The sequence below is a fragment of the Columba livia genome, chromosome 18, assembly GCF_036013475.1.
Source record: "Columba livia isolate bColLiv1 breed racing homer chromosome 18, bColLiv1.pat.W.v2, whole genome shotgun sequence".
NCBI lineage: Eukaryota > Metazoa > Chordata > Aves > Columbiformes > Columbidae > Columba > Columba livia.
Window position 1 is genome coordinate 12,695,022 of NC_088619.1, and position 22,501 is coordinate 12,717,522.

At 59.2% G+C, this 22,501-nt stretch overlaps 2 protein-coding genes across 9 annotated transcripts in view; one reads left to right on the forward strand and one right to left on the reverse strand.

The window, feature by feature from the left end:
• SLC39A11 (solute carrier family 39 member 11) overlaps window positions 1–14,199 on the reverse strand; it is a 133,382-nt gene extending 119,183 nt beyond the window's left edge. For 2 of the 7 annotated variants that reach the window (XM_065035059.1, XM_065035054.1), the window contains exons 1-4: window positions 10,258–10,379; window positions 9,092–9,205; window positions 8,054–8,092; window positions 1,730–1,888 (exon numbers count right to left, since the gene is read on the reverse strand). In XM_065035059.1, the coding sequence (XP_064891131.1) occupies window positions 1,730–1,888; window positions 8,054–8,092; window positions 9,092–9,199 (306 nt within the window). In that variant the 5' untranslated portion in view covers window positions 9,200–9,205; window positions 10,258–10,379. Of the gene's footprint in view, window positions 1–1,729; window positions 1,889–8,053; window positions 8,093–9,091; window positions 9,206–9,585; window positions 9,734–10,134; window positions 10,380–14,025 lie in introns of those variants that run through there. The other 5 variants (XM_065035057.1, XM_065035056.1, XM_065035058.1 and 2 more) reach the window with 5 other exon arrangements.
• A 904-nt stretch (window positions 14,200–15,103) lies between these two features.
• SSTR2 (somatostatin receptor 2) lies at window positions 15,104–21,622 on the forward strand. Of its 2 annotated transcripts, none has more exons than XM_065035052.1 (2): window positions 15,104–15,257; window positions 15,737–21,622. In XM_065035052.1, exon 2 carries the CDS (start codon window positions 15,791–15,793, stop codon window positions 16,904–16,906), a length of 1,116 nt encoding a protein of 371 aa, XP_064891124.1. In that variant the 5' UTR covers window positions 15,104–15,257; window positions 15,737–15,790; the 3' UTR covers window positions 16,907–21,622. The 2 variants fall into 2 exon arrangements, with proteins under 2 accessions (XP_064891124.1, XP_064891123.1); XM_065035051.1 differs by having other exon boundaries at window positions 15,105–15,257; window positions 15,716–21,622.
• The last annotated feature ends 879 nt before the right edge of the window (window positions 21,623–22,501 follow it).

The following is a 22,501-nucleotide window of genomic DNA, read 5'->3' on the forward strand; positions in this document are numbered from 1 at the left end:
TGCAGAGAGCAGCTGCTAAAAACAGCTCCTGCATCCCGCCCGGGGACAGCGCGCCCCACGCTCCCACCCGCATCCCTGTAAGTGAGGGGGAAAAACACCCCAACCCTGAGATTTTAACAGATTTAGAAAGAAGGAAGACTTGTTGGAAGTGAAGTGCAATGGCTTAGCCCTTGTCTGAGCAACACTGGCTCCTGGGAGAGAAGTCTGGGCTCCAAGGGAAGGGAGACGCATCACAAGCCAAATTTTTCTACCAGAACAGCCCCGAGGACAAGGAGCCTACAAGAAAGCTGGAGAGGAACTTTTTACAAAGGAATGTAGCTATAGGACAAGGGGTGACGGCTTTAAACTGAAAGAGGGGAGATTTAGATGAAATATAAGGAAGAAACTCTTTCCCCGAGGGCGGTGAGGCCCCAGCACAGGCTGCCCAGAGAAGCTGAGATGCCCCATCCCGGGCAGTCGGGCTGGACAGGGTTTGGAGCAACCTGGGCTGCTGGAAGGTGTCCCTGTGCGGCTGGAGGAGACACCCAGCGTGGGGACACCCTCCCAGCCCCGCGTCAGCACATGGACCAGCACCAGCTGTCCCAATGGCATGTCCTCTCCCGCCTGGTGCAAACAGCTGGGTCAGCCCAGAGGAGGCAACAGCTCCTCTCCCATCAGTATTTGAACTGGATTTCCAGCAAGATATCATTATTTTTATATATACATATAGACAGATTGTGCTGCTCCCTGTCACCCTGCTCACCCTTGTCACCACTCATCCTGCTCTCTGCAACACAAGACCTGCGCCTCCCCGATCCTCCTTCCACCCCCACGCTCCCATTTCACAACGCGGCCAGCAGGAAGAAGCGGGTATTGTGGTCTAACTGTGTATCGACCCTGTTGGGAAACGGCAGCTTCGGGCAGCTGATCATACACAACCGGGCCCCATCGGCACCTCGGAATGAGGGCATTGGCAGCCCCAGCCCCAAAACAACCTGCAAAGGGCTTGGGAGCCCGAGGAGGCAGGACGGGCAGCGAGAGCGTGGAGCCCAGGCTTCCAGCCACCTGACACCGCTGTAACTTCATTTACTTGTTCTTGAAGGCATCTGTTTGTGCCAGAAGCCACACACCGGAATATCAAGCAATTCTCTCCATAGCTGAGGATGCGTTTGACCGTACCTGTTGCAGAGGCTCAGGAAGCAGCGGCGCGGGGAAGGCTGACGCGGCGGGTTCCCCCGGACACGGGGTCACCGGCTGCACGGCTCACACTCCCGACTCACACCCACACACAATCCTCCCTCACGCTACAATAAATACCAACAATTTAAAAGCTTTCTGGAAGTTTTTGAAAACCTCTTTACCGACTAAGCCATCCTTGTGTTTCCAGCTGTAAAAATCCAAGAGCTTCCAATTTACTTATTTTTTTCTTTAATAATACTCTCAGAGAGCAGGATGGTTCATGCAATTTTGAAATGCTTAGAAGGTTGGCAGCTCTACAAATTAAACCCCTGGGCTGAAAGAGAAGGTCACACCTGAACTGTTCGCAAAGTGTTGCCAGTGAAAAGAAGAAAAGCAGAAGCGTGAAGGAAGAAAAAAAGAGCTCAGACGGCCTAAAGCTGCATTCATCACCGGCAGAGCCAGCCGGGGTGCTGGAGAAAACACGGTTTCATTAAATCTGTGATAGAAACCGATCCGTGTGTGGCTCCTGTCACAGCAGAGGCGAAGGGAGAGCCCGGGAACGGTCACTCACCAGCGCCGGGATGAGCAGGTCGGCAAAGTACACGAAAGCTGCTCCCAGGATGAAGCCCGCGGCCACGGGGAGGAAGGCGAAGGCTCCGAAGGCACCAGACTCCTCGGCCAGGTCGATGGCCGGGGCCAGGAGGGACCAGTAGGACGCGGCCAGCATCACCTGCGGACAGAAGGGCAGCGGTGAGAACCACGGACGCACCGGAGCCACCAGGACCCAGCACTGGCAGCATCCCCACCAGGAACTCATCCTCCAGCCAAGGACACCACTGCCCGCATTCCCACCAGCAGCTTGGACATTGTCACCCAGCACAGCCACCAGAACCCGCGTTCCGACGGAACAAATCGCCAAAGGATGGAGAATGAGGGTTTTTCCCCCGTTTTCACCAAGGGTGCTGCTTCTGGGCTCAAAAGTCCAAGGCAGCAAACGAACAACATGAGCTCATTAGGGTGATTTTCTGTGGGGTCAGCACAGCCAAAACAGCCCTGCAAACAGGAACAGGGAAACCGCCCTCCCCTCGGGGTTCTGACACGGGAGCGGGTCCATCACCCCAATGCCGGGGTGAACCAAATCCGTCCCGCGCGCCGCTCTGAGCTTCTCTGCAGAGCCGGCGCGGGAAGGAAACACAACCTCGATCTCGTGCAGGAAAACAATAAACATCGGATAACGCCCGCAGCCAAAGCGCCACCTCCAAGGCAGCCGAGGGCAGCCCGGGCCCTGCGCGCAGCTGCTGGGGCTCACCCGCCAGGGCTCCCACCCCGCTACCCCGCACCAGGGGCTCTGCAAACCCTCTGAGCCGCACACACCGGCGCCTGGGCCGCCCCGTCCCGGTGTCCGACCGGAGGATGAATTGTCACCCCAGACCGGCGCTGCCAAATCCCACCGCAGCGTTTCACCAGCTTGTTTGCACCAGAAAAATAAACCCTTTGAGTAGCAGAGTGCTTTATTTTTTTTTTTTTTTTTCCATTGCTTGCTTCGTAGCAGGGAAGGAGAAGGAACAGCTGCCCCAAAACACCATAGAAAAAGCAGACTTTGGGAGCTGTGGGGATCTCCAGCCCAGCTCTGCTCAGACCTGGTTGCTCGGGGCGTTACCCAGTGCAGAAAGCCAAGCACGGCACCGGTTTCACAAGCTGATACTAAAGAACATAATATTAACATGCATTTTATCACCTTATCTCTTCCTCCCCTCTGCTGCCTGACGTACTGGGCTGGATTAATTAAAAAGTCATCAGCCCAGCACGACGCTCTCGTCGGGAGCCGCTTGGCTCCGTGGGAGCTCGGCTGGGACAGCCCGGGGACCAGCCCCGCCACACCAGTCAGTCAGCCGCACCAGTCAGCCAGCCGCACCAGTCAGCCAGCCGCACCAGTCAGCCAGCCGCACCAGTACAGGTGCGCCTAAAAATCCCAGCAGAAATCTGCATCAGCCTTTGGGAAGGAGCAGCAGCAGTGGTGAAGCCCGTCAGAGGGCAGGTTGCGGCACAGAAAGGGCTGCGGGACCAGGGTTCAGCCCAGACACAGCAGCAGGGAGGATGCTGTGGGGAAAACGGTCCCCGGAGCATCCTCCAAAGTCCCGTTTGCAGGATGCTCAGAAGAGATGCTGCTCCGCTCGCTCTCACAGCACGAGCGTTCACCCGCGGAAAAGAAGTGCATAACAAACTATTACATTTTAAATTATTTTTAAGGAAGGAATGAGATGTCTGTTGCTGTAGACACCAGTCCCTGAGGAATTGTGCAAATCCCAGCTCGCTGTGGGTAAGAAGAAAGCAGGCTGTCACGTCAGGCGGAGCCAGGCTGTCAAACTTCAGATTCAAATGCCACCTCCTGCAAAAAACAACCACACACCCCAACGTGGAAACACAAGCAACAGGAAAAAGCTTTGCAGAATTATATTGTCATCTTATGTTAAGATATCATTTTCCCGTGGAAAACAGAGGCTTGACACAGCTCAGCCTCCAGATCCCGTCACCAAAGCTCCCACCGGCTTCGCTGTACGGGGACTCTGGGGGAAGGAGGTGACAGGGCTTGAAGCCACCCCAGCCGGAGGAGCAAACTGCGGGGCTGCACCTGCCAGCTCCACCCGCTTGGGAAGGAAAAGCCATTTATTCCTATACCTTGTACGCAGAGGAACCCCCAAGAACCTACTTGGTGGGGGAGCCGAGAGTCACTGCTGCACCAGCCACCCCTGGATCCCCTCAGCCCAGCTCTGAGCTCAGGCTGGGTTTAGCGACATGGGTTTAGCAACAAGGGCTTGCCTGGGCGCAGCCAAGGTCTGGCTCAAGGCTTCTACCTCCTGCCTGCCCTGTTTGGCGTCAGAGCCCCTGGTGCAGCAGCATCCCTTGTCAGGGGATGCTCATGGACTAAGAAAAGGGTGAGGATTTCTGCCAGCAGCCTGATTTAAATAACAAAACAATTATTAATAATTAAAATAGTCATCCAGCCAGGGACAGGAACTCAAACTCCACCAGCGTCACCGGGCAGGCTGGTGACAATAGAAGAGAATAAAAGAGAAAACGTCTGCCTGGGGTCTCCAAAAAACACGAAGCCTCTTAGGTACGATTCTCTGCACAAAGCAGCAGCCCAGCCGGGAGCGGGGACCCACAGCTCGCTGGCACCGCCACACGCGGCTCCTGCCAAACCGGGTTTGAACGCTTCTGCAAAGAGACTTTGTGCTCCAGAGCCAAGATCCAACAACACCGTAAATCCAGCACTCTCGAGAAAACAAGCTGCAGTTGACGGGGGAGGAACCATCGCACTGAAGGCGGCTGCAGATCTAAAGCATCCCCAGGCTGCAGGGAGCAAAATACCTTCCCTGGGATCCATCAGCAGGACCGGGACAAACCCCAGCTCAAACCTGAGGGTCTTGTGCCACGGAAAATGCCTGAATCCAGGTCTGCGTCCTCACGCCGATGGAAAAGCCACGCAGGAGCTTTTATTCTGCAAATACTGAATAAACAGGACAGTGATCTTCATCCCAACCACAGCTGGAGCCCAGGGACAGCAGAAGAGTCCTGGCACAGGGAACATCTGCGTCTGGGTTACGATTAAAACCTCTCGTCTCACCCGTTGCAACAGCAGCATCTGGTCGCGTTCCTGAGCTGTCACCGGGATGAGAACGGCAGGTTGGGGGAAACACGCTTTAACGGCGTGCGGATCAGAAAACCCAACCGCTGACGAGCCAAGCACATCCCCTCGGCAGCACGGGGACAGGAGGGGACAGTGAGAGACTGGTGGGACACCTTCCCTGCCAAACTTTTTAGCCTGACTTCGTCAAGGCTCCAACAGCAGGAGCCAGGCTCAGTAGACCCGTGTGAATTACTGATGCTGTTTAAAGCAGCATTGAAAGGGAATATTCAATATTAGATGTGCCTGGTGCAGTTTAAAGAGTGTCTTTATGATTTTCTGCTTCACCTGGGACAGAAGAAGAAATCAAACTGCGACCCAGTAAGAGGAACCGCCCTGCGAGGCCACCCGGGCTTACGCGGTGTGTGTGATGTCTGAGCACAGCACCTCCAGGATAACACCGAGATAGCAGAGAACACCTGAAAAAAAGGCCTTACTTAAGAATATCAAGACTTAAGAGAAAAGCCAGAATTCCACATCAGATGCCCAAGCAAGCGAAGCCTTGTCTCCATGGAAACACATCACCTCGGAGGCTTTCACATACAAAACCCCCTATTATCCGCGATTTCCAGAGAGGGAACTGAGGCAGGGAGAAGCTAAACGCTCAGGCACCCGAGCAAGGCGCCGGGCTGGAAGCAGCCGAGCTCCTCCGTTCCGCAGCGACCAGCCGCGCGGGTCCCCTTCGCCGCAGGGGACACTCGTGCCATCCGCCACAGCCAGTTTGAGCCGTGCCAAAAGCGGGTTCTGCTCTGCAGTCGGGATGCTCCCAGCACATCCCAGCCGGGACCGCGTGCCCAGGCTCACACCGGCTCCCCAGGCCAGATGCAGCATCTGCGGGGAAGGCAGCGCCGAGCGCCGCTTTCTGGATCCCAAATTAATGCTCTGAATCCCAGACCATCCTCCTCAAGGTCACCTGGACATCCCTGTCCCGTGTCCTCCTGGCTTGGCAGTGGTACAGAAGTTCTTTAATCACTTCTGGTTTTATTTGGCTTTGTAAGCTCCCAGAAGATGAGCAGGTAAGTCATTCCCAACAGGAGAGAGAACCCTCCGTCACCCTGTTTCTCAGTGGTCCTGGTCTCAGAGAGCACCCTGCAACGTTCCCTGGGACCCTGATGACCATCGGGGACCCAGAGCCGAGCACCCAAACAGTGAGGCTAGAAGCAACACCTGCCTCTGAAAGCACAGGATAAGCTTTGCTGGTTCTGACTAAGCACCAAGGGAAGTTTAATTAAAGCCAGCAGCCCAGATTTCAGAGCGAGATAATGTGGAAGTTCAGTTCTGCCTCTATCCCACTGCTCGGAGAAACAGCCCGTCCGTATCTGCAAGAGATCTACAGCAAAGATGTGTTATGAACAGACGCCCCTCGGAGCAAGAGAAGCCGTCTGCGATCAGAGCAACACTGCTGCCTAAAGAGACACTTCTTACAGGGAGGAAAAGAGAGAAAACGGTACAAATAGGCTTCCAAACCGGCTGCTCCACATCCTGCCCAGTGGCCCCAGCAGCACGGGTGGCACCGTCACCTGGGGATCTCTGGCACCTTCCTCCGCAAGAGCCGGCTCTGGTGACCCCAGGTGACACGGGCAGCTCAACCCAAACAGCACCTGCAGCAGCTCGGGCCCATAAACACGACCTAGAAACCTCCACAAACCGCAGCTCACGGGTGGTTTATGGGGCAGCACCTTCTGCCAGCAGGACCTGTCACCGCGGGTTCCCCGCTGACGGTCCCCTCCAGACATGGCCAGAAAAAATATTCCCCTTTTGTGCCCAGAGCACCACAAACTGAAGGAGGCTGGGGGAAAAGCAAATGTTTGCAGGACTCGAGCTTCCCCAGCCCAGCCACACCTCTGCGCGCAGGGTGACTCAGTGCTGCTGGCAGGGTGACGTGGTGACACGGTGGCACAGACGGCACCGTGCTGTGCCGGGGCAGCACCGGCCACGGCAAACGCCCCCCGGTACCTCCCCAGCCAGGGGATGGGGACACGGGGGACAGCCCAGCCCAGCTGTCCCAGCAGCATCACCCCGACACCACTGAAGTGGTTCCCGCTTGGCTCGGGGGGACCAGGGTGTGTCTGCCAGAGAGAAACTGCTCCGAAATCAGAGCGCAGAGGAAAGCTCCAGAACAGGCCACTCCTAACGCCAGAGATTCATTTATAAATGATGGCCCAAGAACCTGCTACAACAGACAAGTTGAATTATTCACATCGTTTGGTCGCAGGCGCGTTCCAGGAAATCTTGCTGGGGAGCAAACCCGGCTGTGCAGCGCTCCTCCTCACCCACCGCGGCGAGACCGCGCCTGGTGCCGCTGGGTTTGCTGCAGGCGTTGGAAACGGCACAAAACCTGTGATTTCCAGAGCCGCAGACACTCAAGTTGCAGCGTGCTCAGCGGCGCTGCGTGTCTTGGGGGGCACGGGGAGGAAGGAGCCCCGCTCTGCGCATAGCCTGGGCACAAGCAGTGTCACCGTGTCACAGGTCACCCGCACTGCAGGACGGGGCACCCCAAAACTGGCAGCACTGCCCATGCCACAGGACCAGCCACACAGCCGGGACGCAGTGACCAGGACCAGGCAGAGACCTGTGTACCCACCACCACCCGCGCAAGATGAGCTGCCACCCCAGGCACATCCCCCGGGCACAGCCCCCGGGCACACAACAGCACCCGAAGGAAAACAACCGTGATTTCACACGTCTGAGTGAGCCCCCACCTGCTCCCCACCGCCCCAGCAGCAGGAGAGCAACATCCACAAACCCTAAGACAACTGCAAGCTGCAGAGTTTCACGTCGTCCTTCAAGAAAAACGCAAAGGCGGCCACATTTTGTGTGCAACTTAATGTAGAGCTCCTTAATGCAGGAGAGCGAGAAGCACAAAGTGAGCTGAGCTGTACACGTGAACCCGCAGGCCAAGGGCTCTCCTGCCCATCTCGTCACCCCACTGCTCCGGAAGGAGGGTTTGGAAACCCAAGGAAATGGGAAAAGTTTAACTCAGGAGAACCAAGTCCAGCATGGCCCACCTCGTGCCACCTCCACCCTCACTGAACAGGCGCCAAGAGGTGGCCAGCGTCCAGCCAGGCGCTTCCCTGCCCCACCTGCGCCTCGGGCAGTTATCCAAGAAACACTAACGCGAGCAGGCAGGCAAACGAAGCGCGGTGGGGTGCGGAGGTGCCGACGGGAGGACACAGGCAGAGATGAGCAGCAGGATGCTGTACTTACCCCCGCGGCAAAGCCCAAGCTCCCATCCAGGATGCGCCTCTGCAAAAGAAACAAACACAAAACGCCCCAGTTACCCCCGGCAGAGGCTCCGGAGTGCGGCCACACCACAAACCACACCAGGGGGAAGCGGCTGCCACGCTGGCACCACCTTCTTCTCCCCATTCCTGCAACCCAAGTGAGTTCTGTGCTTTGAGGAAAGCCGAGCCCACCGCCCTGGGGTGACGGCACCCACCGGCACCCAGAGCCTACGGTCGGTCCTGGCTCCCGCCCAACACGTCAGCCACTGGTGCCACCCGGAGCAGGCCCTGGCACCTCCACTGCCCGCGCCAAAACGCTCCGAGGACGCAGAAACGTAAACCAGAGTCTCCTGCCCAAAGACACACGCTGCCCCGCGCTTCCTCCCCTTGAGGATTCTGACTCCTCTAACAACGGGCGGCTGCAAACAAAGCCGTGACCTCCCCGAAACCAGCGCGTTCCTGCCCGCTGCACCCCCGGCGCTGTTCTTCTCCTTTAGCACATCGCCCTCCCCCAGGAAGAAAACTAATGCGTTCCTGCAAAGGAAATCTGACTTTGCAACAAACTCCTGAATAAATCATCACAAGAGAGAGGCATAAATAATAAATTCATCTGTGCAATTTTGAACAACAACAGCAAGAGAGGCCTCTAATTTTGGAATACAAGATGACTTAAAGATCAGCACGTTGCTTGTTCCGAGCACAGTCTGACCCAAATCCTGCACCGGGGACATGGCAGCAAAACCAGGTTATGGGCAGAGAACCTGCTGTTCCAAACGCGGGGCCCTGCCTGTACCCTGCCCCATCTGCTACAGCACATACCGCAGCCCACGGCCAGGAATTTGATTTTCTCCTCCTCTTCTGCACTGACACGCAGAAGAGAAATGAGCTGGATTCTTCCTCCTCCTGCCCTAGGACCCCCCAGGGTCAATATCAAGTCCAAACCCACACGCGGGCACAGCGCAGCCCCCGTCCTGGACCCCATTTGCCTCCTGGGGACCAAGGACATGATCCCAACACCCACCTGCCCGCTGGAAAACACGAACACCAGTGCCGAGCCCGCTGCCGTCAGCCCCCAGGTGAGGAGGGTTCCCAGCACCGCCTGCGTCACCGGCCCGTGTCCCGGGATCATGCTGACCTGAGAGAGACCAGGTGGTTAAAAACAAGGATTCACCCCCAAATTCCTCCCTGGTTCAGAGGGGAGCGCAGCCCAAACCCCTCCTCGCCAAAAGGGATGGGGTGAGTTTAACCGCCCTCCCTGCAACGCCTATTCCCCCTAAGGCTTTGCAATTTAATCCGAGCTCAGAGGAGCAGGAGGGAGCGAGGATCCACCACATCCCACCCAGCGCACAACCCCCAGTTAATCTGGGGGCAAAGCAAAGAAACACCAAGAACCAGCACTGAACCCCCCGAGCGAGCAGGCGCCTCGTCCCACATCCCCGGGCGCTTCCCAGGCACACGCATCACGTCCCGCTTCCGAGTGGCACTTTTTTTGTGCCGAAAACCCATTTTACTCGCGCTGAAGGCGAACGCCCTCGCAGCACCCGGCTCCCCGTGTCGCTGAGCCCCTGGGACGAGGCAGAAAGGGGAACAAGTCCCAGGGACGGGCCCCCAAGCCAGGGCTCAGGGCTGCGGAGGAGCAGGGGGCTTATCTGAGCCCCTGGAGCTGAGAAAACACACACGTGGGTGTAAATACAGACACGTAAATATATAAAAATGCACGCATGTTTATATATTTACATGTAGGCATACGAAAATACACGCGCTTTTGTACATTTATGCATAAATATAAAAGGAGCACACATGCATTTGTACATTTATACATAAAGATATAAGAACCACGCATGTATTTGTACATGTATATATATAAATTTATAAGAATTACACCCACCGTGGTCCCTCCCGGACCCCCAGCCCTGTCTCTGGGCCACCGCCAAATCCTGCGGGGTGGGTGCCCAGGTCAGGACCCCCCCCGGTTGCCCGGACCCGGGGACAGGGAGACCCCCCCTCCCACAGCCCACACGTCCCCAGCTCCCTCTGCCCCAGGGCGGGACCGCAACAACCCACCGAGCCCCCCAAGCAGCACGGCGGGCACCCCAGTGCCTGCACCCCGGAGCTCTACAGATTCCAGGCTGGTCCCGGGGCTCCTGTCCCCCCGGACCCCGCGGCCCCCGGCCGGTCCCCGCTCACCGCCCGGCGCTCCCGCCGCCACTTCCTGGTGCCCGCACACGTGTCGCCGCCGTCGCCCCGCCCACCACCGCGACCGCCACCAATGGGAGCGCGGCGGGGGCGGGCCGCCCGCGGCTCTGCGTTTCGGGCTGGCGAGGCGGCGGGAGAGCGGTGCGGGCGGGCGCGGAGCTGTCACTGTCACTGCCACCCCCGCGCACATCGCAGCACCCCCGCTGGGCTGCATAAAGGCACCTCCTGGTCTTGGGGTGCCCTGGGAGTGTCCCTTCCTGCCACCCAGCAGCTCGTGAGCACGGCCCGCCACATGGTGAGCTGTGCCCGTGCAGCGCAATCAGCCGCGCTCATTAGGAACCAGAGGCTGTGCCTTAATGATCGGCACATGGCAGCCTGCTGGAAACAACCCCCCACCCGTCACTGCTGGCATCTGTCCCCACAGCCTTTGGAGGGTGCATCGGGCACCACCATGTCCTCTCCCACCCGTTGGTGTCCCCTCAAGGCATCACCACAGGGCACATGGTGGCCAAGCCAGCAGCGATGGCAGGAGGGAGAGGGACAGGGACTCACACGGGGCAGCGGGAGCCAAATCAGTCCTGGTTCCCGCTGGTGCCTTCTGCCTGTGTCACACCAGAAGGCGCAGCGGGTGACAGAGGGACATATCCAGCTCTTCTGCAGCACAACCCTTCTTTGTTAGGGTGTTTATCTCTTAACAGCCTTTGATCAGCCTCCCCTGCCACAGCTGGGAAAGGTCAAGGCAGTTTGAAACCTCCCCTGATTTAGGATTTAATCAATCTCCCCCCTGTAATTGCCTCCATCCTTCATTAGCTCCTGTAACGAGGCAGATGCAGCAGGAGGTGCCAGCTGGGAGGGACATGGGGACAGAGCAAACAGAGCTCCCCCCGCCGCCCCGGGGTTCCGTGGCCAGCAGTGACGGAGGCACTGGCAGGGTTGGGGACAGCTGGTGAGACAGCGGGGCTGGCCCTTGGGGACACGGCTGACACGGGAGCCCCACACACTGCCACGGGCTGGGGGCGGCTGGCAGCAACGTCCCTGCCTGGGGACGCGTAGGCAGTACCGGGCAATGGGGACAGTCGTGACGGCAGGGAGGCTCCGTGCAGAAGCATCAGCAAAATCAGCTCACATCCCCCTTCCCCGGTGTCACTTCTGCCTGCAGGGACATTCCCATGTCACCTTCCCCAGGATCACAGGGCTGCCCCCACACCAACCGCTCGTCCTCCACAGCTCAGCCCCAGCGCGCTGCCCGGAGTCCCTCAAATGCATTTTGAACAAAAGCAGCTCAAATTCTTGTGCAATCTCTCTCATTAACGTGCATGAGATACTGCAAAGGGCAGCACTGCAGTCCTGGCTCCGTCCAGCCCTGGGGCCAACAGGACCTAAACCCCTTGTTTTTTATGCAATAAACCCTTCAGCAATGTCTGGGGTATCTGTGACAGAAGGTGCAGAAGGACACATCCCAGCAGAGCGATGGCCCGGGGCACCGCAGGCTAGGGCAGGGTTGGAGATGTCCCAGACATCGTCCCTCTGCTCCCGCCGTGTCCCCTTTGCGCGGGCTGGGCGTGTTCCCAGTGCAAAACCATTTGTGTCAAACCGGGACAGTGGATGGAGCCAGGCTGGACCCGCACCAGGCGGCTGCCCAGCCGAGGGACAGAGGACAGCCAGCCAGAGGTGTCCTGGGGACAGGGCACGGGAGCAGCGCAGCCCTGCGGGCAGCGCCAGGCAGGGTCGCGCCATCTCCATCGTGCCAGCTAATGGCACCTATTAGTCACAGGGCACAAAGTGACAGCTTTATGCTTCTCTGCTGGCTTTAGGCTCATCGTGAGAGACACGATGGCTGCATTGTGAGGCTGGGGGAGCAGAGAGTCCCTCCAACACCAAGCTCCAACCTACAGCTGCTTTGAGCAGGAGGGGACATGAGTACCAGCGCTCAGCACGTGCTGTAACCAACCCCGACATCTCCAGCTGGTGCAGAAGCCTGACTGCCAAGCACAGAGCACTGTTAAATCCCGATTTAACGTGCATGACCCTCCAACAAGCCAGACACAGCAGGGAGGGGCACGGGCAGGAGCAGAGATCTCAGGCCATGCTTGCCAAAGGCTCATTAGCACCAGGGGTTTAGCAATATGATTCCTGGGGAATGTGTGCGGCAGCTTTCACCACAGCCCGGTCCCGGTACCCTCGGCAGAGATCAATAAACTAATTATGGAGGCAAATAATGGCAGGGAAAGAACAGGAGAGGTGGGAGTGGAAGGAGCCATATGCAGGGAGGTCTGGCTGGAGCGGGAAGCAGCCCTGGGGAAGGAGCTGCGTGTGGGGGGTGCAGGACCCCCGGAGAGCCCCTGACCCGCCAGAGAACCTGCATCCCGCGGGGTGGGGATGCTGCAGGGATGCTGCCGCCTGGCCTGGCCGCAGGTGGGGGTGCCAGCGCCTCTCCCTCCCCATCCATCATCGCTGCCGATTAGATCACATCACCGGCAGCAGCCAGGTGGGTCCTGCCCTGTCTGCCCTGCCTGGGGGCTGCGGAGAGGTGGTCCCTGCCGGTTTGTCTGGCTAATGAGCAGAAAGCAAAGCCTCCCCCATCGCAGGCACCCCTGTCACTGAGCCAGGCAGCCTCCAGCCCGGTGCCAGGAGAGCCACCAAAGCCACTTGTGACTGTGGGGCTGGAGATGGGAAGGGAAAGGGAAAGGCAGGGACACCCAAAGCACCCGTGGGAGAGGGAACAGGAGAGACCAGCAAAAGGGCTGCGGGCACTCCTGGGGACAGCAACAGGCAGGGCTGAGACAAGCCGGGCGTGCGTGGGGACTCCGTGGCACCTGCATGGGACCAAAAAGTGGGTGGTGATCCCTACGCACTCTCATCGCTCCCCTAGTGGCGTGGGGCAGCTGCAGGCAAGCAGAACAAGCTGTGCATGGGAGCAAATCCTTCTCCTCCTGACTGCTGGGGAACAGCAGCTGCCTCCCAGTCCCTCCAGTTCCCCACCAGTCCAGCACAGCCAACCTGATCTCTGCAAAATGCCACAGATCTCATTGCCTTCCCTCCACATATTGGGGAGAAAGGCCGGCTCACCCTAGCCCTCCATTGGCAACCGAAGCACCGGCTCCTTACAACACTCATTTCCAGGACAGGGGTCGAACGCTGTTTTCCATGGGGAGTCTTGCAGAACAGCTGGGAATGGATGGCAGGAAAATTGAAAGGACTCTAAAAACAACTTTGTGGTCATGTAATCCCCATGCCCCTCTCCCCTGGGTTATATCGATTGTAGAAGCCGTGTGGGAAGAGGCCGTGCATCTCTCCTGTATCCAGCCCCATCAGTAAATTGTTTTTCAGCAGAGTGAATGCTTCCCAGGCTAAAGGACAAAGAGGAGTTTATCTGCCAGTACCAAACCAGCTGCTGGGGTAAAACAATGTCTCTCCAAACCAGGGACCACCCAGAGGTACAGATCAGACCCTGCGCTAGGCTATAATGCAACCCCAAATCTAAGCAAAATAAAAGAAACTCTTCAAAAGGCTCAAGCGTGCTTCCCGGTTCCGCAGCTGCTGCGCTCCTCGCAGGCTGGATATAGCTCAGAGCAGCCCCTCGATACCCTGCCCGGAGCAGCATCCCAGGGACCTGCCCTCAGCGTTTGCACAGGTGCCACTGAACGGGACGTCCCAACCCCAGCGTCCCGCAGAGACCCCATCCCCACCCACCAAACCGTCCTCAGCCTCCCTCCTCACACAACCTCACTGGGAGATTGCATTCCACACCGCCCATACCAGAAGGAGCTTTTTCAGCTTCCTAAAGATTTCTGAGGCGGACAATGATTCTCGCTCCTGCTCCAGGACCCTGTGCCTTCAGATCCATCTTGGGAAGTGGATGGTAAAGTGCAAATGAGAACCTCGCAGCCCCTCTTGCCGCAATCAGCAGCCTCGCTCAGGGCTCTTTGTTCCAAGTCACTCTTAATTTCCTGCTTTCTATTGTCTGGTTGATAACTGATGGAAAGGAGGGGTGGGCAAGGAATAGCTATTATTTAATTGCTTTCAAGATCTCAAACAAACCAGAGCAGAGGTTATCTCCCCCAAACCTCTCTTTTTTGGTCTTCCTCCTCCAGTCATCGTTACTGGGTAACTGCAGAGGGGGAGGCTGCAGCAGTAGCACCCACGTTGTGTGAGTCCCCAGAGACCCCAAAGCTGTGGGCAATCACTGTGTCATCGTCCCAGCTCCCCCAGGCTGTGCCAAGTCAGCAAGGATCTGCTTCACCTTCCTTTGGTGGTGAGGTGCCACATCTTGGGACCAATGTATTCCCAGTTTCCCAGGAGAAACCAGGACCCCCAGACAACTCCTGGGGTCTCCAGCTGGGGTCACAGAGTGACCATCACGCTGTCACCACCCTGCCCCATCCTTCCCCCTATGGTGGCCCTGGAGACATCAGGAGAAGCTGAGCCCTTTGCACCACCACTGGAATCAAAATGTGGAGAACCAGCGTCTGCAGCAGGGGCCGGGCAGGAGGGACCAAGGTCCTGTGAGGAGGGGCAAGGACCTGAGGCCCTGGGACATCTGTCCTGCTGGGAGCCCCTTGGAACCGAGCAGGTCCCACCGTGCCCAGGGGGCAACCAGGGTCCCTGCACCCACGCTGCCTGCTGCACAGCACCCAGCACATGCCCCTGAGACCCCCTGGATTTGGACACCCTTTCCCATGCTCCCACAGGAGGAGAGGCTCCGCTCCCGGGCACAAAGCCGGGGGGCGCAGCGCCGGCCGGACCGCGGGGGCAGCACCGGTGCCCCGCTTGGCTGGCGGGGGACGGGCAGAGCAGGCAGGGTGGGCAGGGGAGCGCAGAGCCGGGTGGGCAGCGCTGTCCCCGCTGTCCCCGCCCCGCAGAGCCGCCCCGCGCGGGGCGGGGCGCAGCCGGTGCGCTGGGTCCGGCGGCGGAGCCGGGATCGGCGGGTGCGCGGAGCGGGGAGCGGAGCGGCGGGCGCTGCCGGAGCCCCCACGCCGGGCCGGGAGCAGGTGAGCGGCGGGGCCGCGCCCGGGGCAGCACCGGCGGGAGCGGCGGGATGGGACCGGGGGGCGGCCGCTCCCCGCCCCGAACGCATCGCCCACGGGAGCCGTCCCGGCTCGGGGTGCCCGTCCCGGCTCGGGGGTGGCCGGGAGGGCCGGGGATGGCAGCCCGGGGACGGGCAAGGCGAGGGGAAGGTTTTCCCCTTCTCTCGGTGCTCCGGGCATCATCGCGCCCAGCGGGGACTCACCGGTTGTGTTTCGGAGTCCGGAGCGCGGTGCCGCTGGAGGCAGGAGGAGCTGCGCTGTGCCTGGGGCGCCGCTCGGCACCACCGGGGCTCCGGGGGACGGCAGGGCTGGTGGTTGGGGGAGCGACCGTCCAGGGACCATCTCTCCCATGGAGCTTGGCAGCAGGATGGGCAAATCCTCCCCAGGAATCCCTTCATTTCTACTTATTCTCCAATTTCTAGAATCTTCTCCTCTATCCCTAGAGCAAGGGAAGATGACATCTGGGTTCCCCTGAACCAGCAGGGACCAGCAGAGCCATGGAGCTGGAATATGAGCTGCCCAATGCCACCGCATTCTGGTTCTCCCCGGCTTCCCCCTTCGACAACTTCTCCGTGGAGGCGCCCACCAATGCGTCACAGAACGCCACAGGCCACCACTTCGACCTGACCAGCAATGCCATCCTCACCTTCATCTACTTCGTGGTCTGCATCATAGGGCTGTGTGGCAACACGCTGGTCATATATGTCATCCTTCGTTATGCCAAGATGAAGACCATCACCAACATCTACATCCTCAACCTGGCCATCGCAGATGAGCTGTTCATGCTCGGTCTGCCCTTCCTGGCCATGCAGGTCGCCCTGGTACACTGGCCCTTTGGCAAAGCCATCTGTAGAATTGTCATGACGGTGGATGGGATCAACCAGTTCACCAGTATCTTCTGCTTGACGGTTATGAGCGTTGATCGGTACCTGGCCGTTGTCCATCCCATTAAATCTGCCAAGTGGAGGCGGCCCAGGACAGCCAAAATGATCAATGTGGCCGTTTGGGGTGTCTCCCTGTTGGTGATCATGCCCATCATGATTTATGCTGGGGTGCAGCATAATCACGGCAGGAGTAGCTGCACCATCATCTGGCCGGGAGAGTCGGGTGCCTGGTACACGGGCTTCATCATCTACGCCTTCATCCTGGGCTTTCTGGTGCCTCTCACCATTATCTGCCTTTGCTACTTGTTCATCATTATCAAAGTCAAGTCCTCGGGCATCAGAGTGGGCTCCTCCAAGAGGAAAAAGTCTGAGAAGAAAGTCACCAGGATGGTCTCCATCGTGGTCGCTGTCTTCATCTTCTGCTGGCTCCCTTTCTACATCTTTAACGTCTCCTCAGTCTCCATCCTGATCGTGCCCACGCCTGTCCTCAAGGGCATGTTCGACTTTGTGGTGGTCCTCAGTTACGCCAACAGCTGCGCCAACCCCATCCTTTACGCCTTCTTGTCTGACAACTTCAAGAAGAGCTTTCAGAACGTGCTCTGCCTGGTGAAGGTCAGCGGCATGGACGAGGCGGACCGGAGCGACAGCAAGCAGGACAAATCCAGGCTCAACGAGACCACAGAAACCCAAAGGACCCTGCTCAATGGTGACCTGCAGACGAGCATCTGAGAGGACAGCGGGGTTGTCTGTCCTTCGCTCTCCTCTCCCCACTTGCGCCCAGGTGGCAGTGGCACGTACGGAGTCGGGGCAGAGGTGCCAGCTTAGGGGACGCGGGTGCGCAGATGGAAGGGCGGAGGGTCCTCGGGTGGGCTCCCACTGAGCTGCTGGCAGGTTGTCTTTCACGTGCTGAGAAGGATACGGATCAGGAGGTGCTGCCTTGCCAGGAAAACAAAGACAACTTGTAGCAACGCAGCACATTTCAACACCAAAGTGTCCCTGTGGGCCACAGCCATCGCTGGGGCGGCCCCGCTGGCTTCCCCGGGGTTACCCTGGGGCTGGTTGGCTTGGGGTGCTCTGCCGCAGGACGGGTGCTGGCACGTGGACACACAGAGAACAGGGTGACCTCGGGAGGAGCCGAGGCCACGGTTGTGTGCCAACACGTGTCACCACGGACATGCACCATCTTATAGCAAAGCCCCAGTGGGAGCTCCCGGAGAGCCCAAGCGTGCTCCCGCAGTCACCGTCCCTGCGGAGACAAGGATATTTGGGATTGCATTTTGCAAATTACTCCATCGCCTCCCCTGAAGGCGTCGTGCTGCTGTTTGACTGCACCGTTTGCACAGCCGCCCTGCCCAGGGGACACAGCAGGACCAGGTCGGGGGCGGCTGCCCCCCGGGAAGCAGCTCCCGTGGTCCCACCACGCTGCACCTGCCTCCTCCAGCCCTGCGGCTCCCGCTGCCGGGGAGCCCCTTCCCTTCCCTCCCCCCGCCCTGACGTCACCTGCCAGGGAGTTTGCTCCTTGGATGGAGGATTTTCCCCCTTTTTTGTCCCCGATGGCCGCTGCCCCTCCTGCCGCCCTGTCCGCTCATGATCAATCCTGGGCTGCACCTGCGGCTGTGACCGCGGCTCTGAGCAGCCACGGCACGATCGCCGGTGTCAGTCCCTGCTGGGAGATCCTTGGAAGCATTTGAACTGCAGCAAAACACAGGGGATTTGGAGCAGCCCAGCACCCTGCTGCCGATGGCTCCTGCACCCGGCGAGAGGTGGACATGTCCAGCTGTGGCTCTGAGGATCACGGGGCTGCCACGGTGAGTGAGCATCGACCGCTGGCACCGCCCTGTGCCGGCCAGGCAAGTCCCGCCGGTGAAGGGGTGATGGAGAGCTTGGGCGACGGGAGGTGGGGGCTGATGGAGACGTGGCCACAACCCATGTCTGAGCCGAAGGGAATGGGCAGAGAGGCCAACGCGGCTTCCAGCACCAAGCTGTGAGGAAGGACAGGGCAGCGTGTCCCCTCATCCCTCCCCAGGGGAGCAGTTTCTGTGTCATGCTCTGTTCACAGGCTCTGACTACAGAGCTGAGCCACAGGAGCACAGCGGTTTAGGTGGAGAAAACCACCCACGCTCACTCGCCCTCCCCTTCCCATCCCACCCCGGCAGCCCCATCACCGTGGAGCCTTCACCTGGCGCTCCCGATGAGGCTGAGTGTCACCCACGAGGTGCCGCCTGCTTTGGGGTGCCGCCTTGCTCAGCTGTGTATCCCCCTTGATGCTCTGAGAGCACCAGCTCTTGGAGAAGTTTCCCCACGGCTCTGCCCAGGGAGTCCCACATACCAGCTGTGCCACCCCCACCTGCCCCCCAAAACCAGCCCAGTGCCGGGCATGACACCTGCCCCCCAGCACAGCCCTACAGGACACGGAGTCCCAACACAGGGCTCGGGGCTTTCTGCAGGGCAGAGCAGGGCGTTATCAGCATTTATTTGCATTTAACCTCTTACTGCTCCTCTGCAGAACACGGAGCCCCCTGTTGAGGCACACAGAGGGCTCAGCGCCTGTCCCCTCCTTGCCTGTCCCCTCGCTGCCTGTGCAGGCAGCTGCTCACCGAGCACATCCCTGCCCCGGCTTTGTTAAGTAAAGCCGAATCTGGGCTCTGAGACAGTGCAGGCTGCCCTGCTGATGCTGCAGGAATTAAAACACAAGCCGTGTGTCACACCACAGTGACATATTGTTTGGTGGTGGCCGGGCTGGGTGCAGCCAGAGCCCTCTGGTAGGATAAGGCTTCAGTGTCACATCAGCGGGGCTTTGGGTATTTCAGATGTGGTGGGTGGTGAAGCCGTTATTTGTGTGGGAAGCAGGGGAGGGTGTGGGGATGGGGCATGGAGCCCCCTGCCCGGGGTGGGAGCTGATGGTTGCACCCCTGCAGTGGGGCCAGACCCAGACCCACTGGTGTTCCGCTGCGCCCCAGTCCTGCCCGTGCCAGCCCTGTCACCAGTGCCCTGACCCGGGATGGGGGAGATGCCTGTTCCCAGCCACACACCACAGGAGCCCCCGTCCGGGAGCATCTCCTCCCTGCGCTGATTTAATGTTGAAAATACGGAGAGCCCAGCTTTCTCACCCTGGGAGGGTCCCATGCCCAGCACCACATTAGCCCAGCTCGCCCCTGTCCTGGAAGACCCCCCAGCAGTGACATTTCTGGCAGCTCAGAGCTGTGCAAGGGGGCTGTGATCTGAAATACCCCATTGCCCCACTTTGCACCCAGGGTCCCTCCTGGGCTGGAGATAATGGGGAGAGGAGAGAGGGGCGCAGGGGGCTGCCACCAACGTCCCAAAGGCCACCAAGGTGGGATGTGGCAGGGCAGGGGCACAAGGAGGCTCTGGGCATGCCAGGGCACCCATGGCTGATCTGCCGCAGCTCACCTGGGGGAACAGGCAGGAGAGCGAAACGTGCCAGGAGGAGCCGCAGCCACTGCCCGGCATTCACGGTAAAACCAGCGAGATAAAACCTTCTGCTGGTTCATTGCCATCTAATAAACAGCAGCACCATTGCTGCTGCTGCTGCGAGTAACAAAGTTTTCCTTCCCAGCCACTTGATTTTAGTGGGAACTTGACCTCATATTGGATCTGTTCTGAAAAGCCTCGCAGGGCTGCTGGCGGCATAATGAGAAATCTCTCCTGGTTATTGCAGAGCGAATAGGCTGATCCTGCGAGTGCTGGAGCAGCTCGGCTGCCGCTTCACACGCACACTGTCCCCAGGCAGGCGAGATTAATTACAGCTCCCGCCCGCCCGGCTGGAGCAGCAGGAACAGATTTATCACAAATGGGAGGCGATGGGGAGACCCGCGTGTCCCACAGAGCTCCCCGGTACGGACGTGGAGCAGGGCTGGGGCTGGCGGCTTTGCTGCGGGGCTGCGTGTGCAACGGTGCTGTCCCCAATGCTGGGGCTGTTCCTGGGGGTGTTCGCAGCCCTTGCAAGAGTCTGCCAGCCCCTGTGCAGAGGCATCCTCGCTGTCCCCGCATCCCCAGCCCTTGGGCACAGAGCCTGGAGCTGTGCCTGGGCTGAGCATCACTCTGACAGCGCCCACCTCTCACACTGCTGCCAGCCAGCAGTGCTCCATAGCCAAATGGGCAGGGAGAGGCTGGGTTTGGACCTGGAGCCTTCCTGTTGCATCTCTACAGCTCCTCATACCAGCACCAAAGCTGCCTTGGACTTCTTTAAAATGGTCACTCCTAATGAACCCCACCGCCTGGTCTCTGGGGGGCTCCCTGACTCTCCATCCCAACAGCAAGAGCCCTGTCTTTGATGGAGGCTCCCGGAGCAGCCCCTTCCCTGCCGGACCCACACGAACGCCGGCAGTTGTGCAGCCGGCGATCTCCAGCAGCTCCCACCGCATGCAGGACCTCTGCTGCTGCTTCCGGGCACGGCTCGAGTCTCACATCTCCGGGGGATGTTTCAGCCCTTGCTGTGAACGAGCCGATTTCAAACTGCTCGGGAAGAGCATCTGTCCCCTCTGCCAGGGCTGCACCGCTGGCACACCCTGCCCGGCGCTGCTCCAAGGGGGGATCGCCAGCAAGGCACAAGCAAAGTGCACTGACCCCGACACAGCCTTCCCGTTACTACATCTGAACAACACCTGCTGCTTCCCAAACAAGGACATCTCTGCTTTTCCCCGCCAGGCTTGGACCCCCAGCCTTGGGTCTCCGGCGGATTTCAGCCCTCTCCCTGCTCACAGCAGGACCCGGACTGCAGAAACTTGGGACAGGGGACAGAGAATGGGGGGAACCCGCCTGGAGCCGTGTCCTGACCAGAAGGGGGTGAGGGATGCAAACCTGGGCACTGCAGCCATCCCGCCCCACACTGCACGGCCAGGACGGGAGGGGGGCATTGTACATATGTGTATATACTGGACACGCCAGCAAAGGGGCTCATTATCCTGGCGCTGCTCTGCAGCCTGTGTTTTGCCCCTTCTCTGCCAGCAGCTGCGAGTCGGTCCCAGCCCCTCGGGGGTCCCTGGCCTCCCCGTCACCATCCCCATGTGCCGTGGGGCTGGTGGCACCGGGCACGAGCCAGAAGGCACCGCGGAGGCTGCTCCCACATTGACATTCTGCAGGGCGAGGGAATGAGCTTTAGTCTCTACTAAAGGCAAGAGCCGTTCCCTGCCAAGCCGGGGCTGTAGCGACCCGGGGGTTGTCCCCCCGGCAGCACCGCACCACGCTGCCCTGTACATACACCCTCTGTATCTATAGCTGTGCCCTGTGTAGTGTGCATGGCTCTGCTGTACATGTTCTGATGGGAACACGTTTCTCTGCTGTAAGTCTTGCTTTCCTCCGTAGCGGTTGTTTCTCGGTGTTGAGCTGAGCCTTCCCGTGGTGAAGGATCCCGACTGCCCCGTCTGTGCTGCGGGAAGGGGGTGTGGATGGGGGTGGGAAGGAAGTAAAAGAGTTTTCCTACAATTTTTGACTCGGTGTGTGTGTCAGAGCTGGGCAGGAGCGGCAGGAATAACCCGGGCTCAGACACCTCCCTGTCCAGGGTGACTCGCACTCAGTCCCTCTCCCCAAACCAGTTCTTCCCCTCATCCATCTCCCTGTTGGTGAGCAACACACCTGCTTCTTCACCCATGGGGTGGTCCCGGCTTTGGAGGGTCCACACCGCAGGAGAGAAGCCCAAAAACCCATGGGCTTGTTCCCTGGTCAGCACAAACTCCGCACACTGAGGTACCGACATGTCTGTGCCACCGTCACACATAAAACACGACCACAATGGCTCTTCAAGTACAAGGGGTCACAGAAACTCTGTCTAAACAGCTGGGAGGGAGACGGGAACACCAGACAGGAACACCTCGGGGTGGGTTTTGATGGGATCAGGACAGGTAAAATGCCATCGCTGGAGGTTTGATCTGCTGGAGGGGGCAGCACAGCGACGGGGTGTGCGCGGTTAGCAAAGACATACGTAAGAACACCCGTGTGAAGAAATCAGCTCTGCCGTTATACAAACCGAAAGTTCAGCTCCGAGCAGCTGCGCAGGCCGGCTCTGCCACCACCAGCTTCCGCGCAGATAAACCCCTTTGCCCCAAAGCACCTCGGATCTTTTCTTTCTCCCTTCCAATTTGCAGCATCGAGTTCCACAGGATTTGAACACAACCTCTACCTGCAAAGCCACAACAGCCCCCAAAACCGCTCGCTCTCGTTACACCAGCATCTCCCGCTGAGCTGGATGCTCCTGCCCACAGACGCCCTGCCCAGGGCAGGATTTTCCTCCAGGAACAAACATTTGTAAGAAAACTATTGCCAGGCTTGTTGCTACACCACGTTGTAGCTGCCTGAGTCAGCATC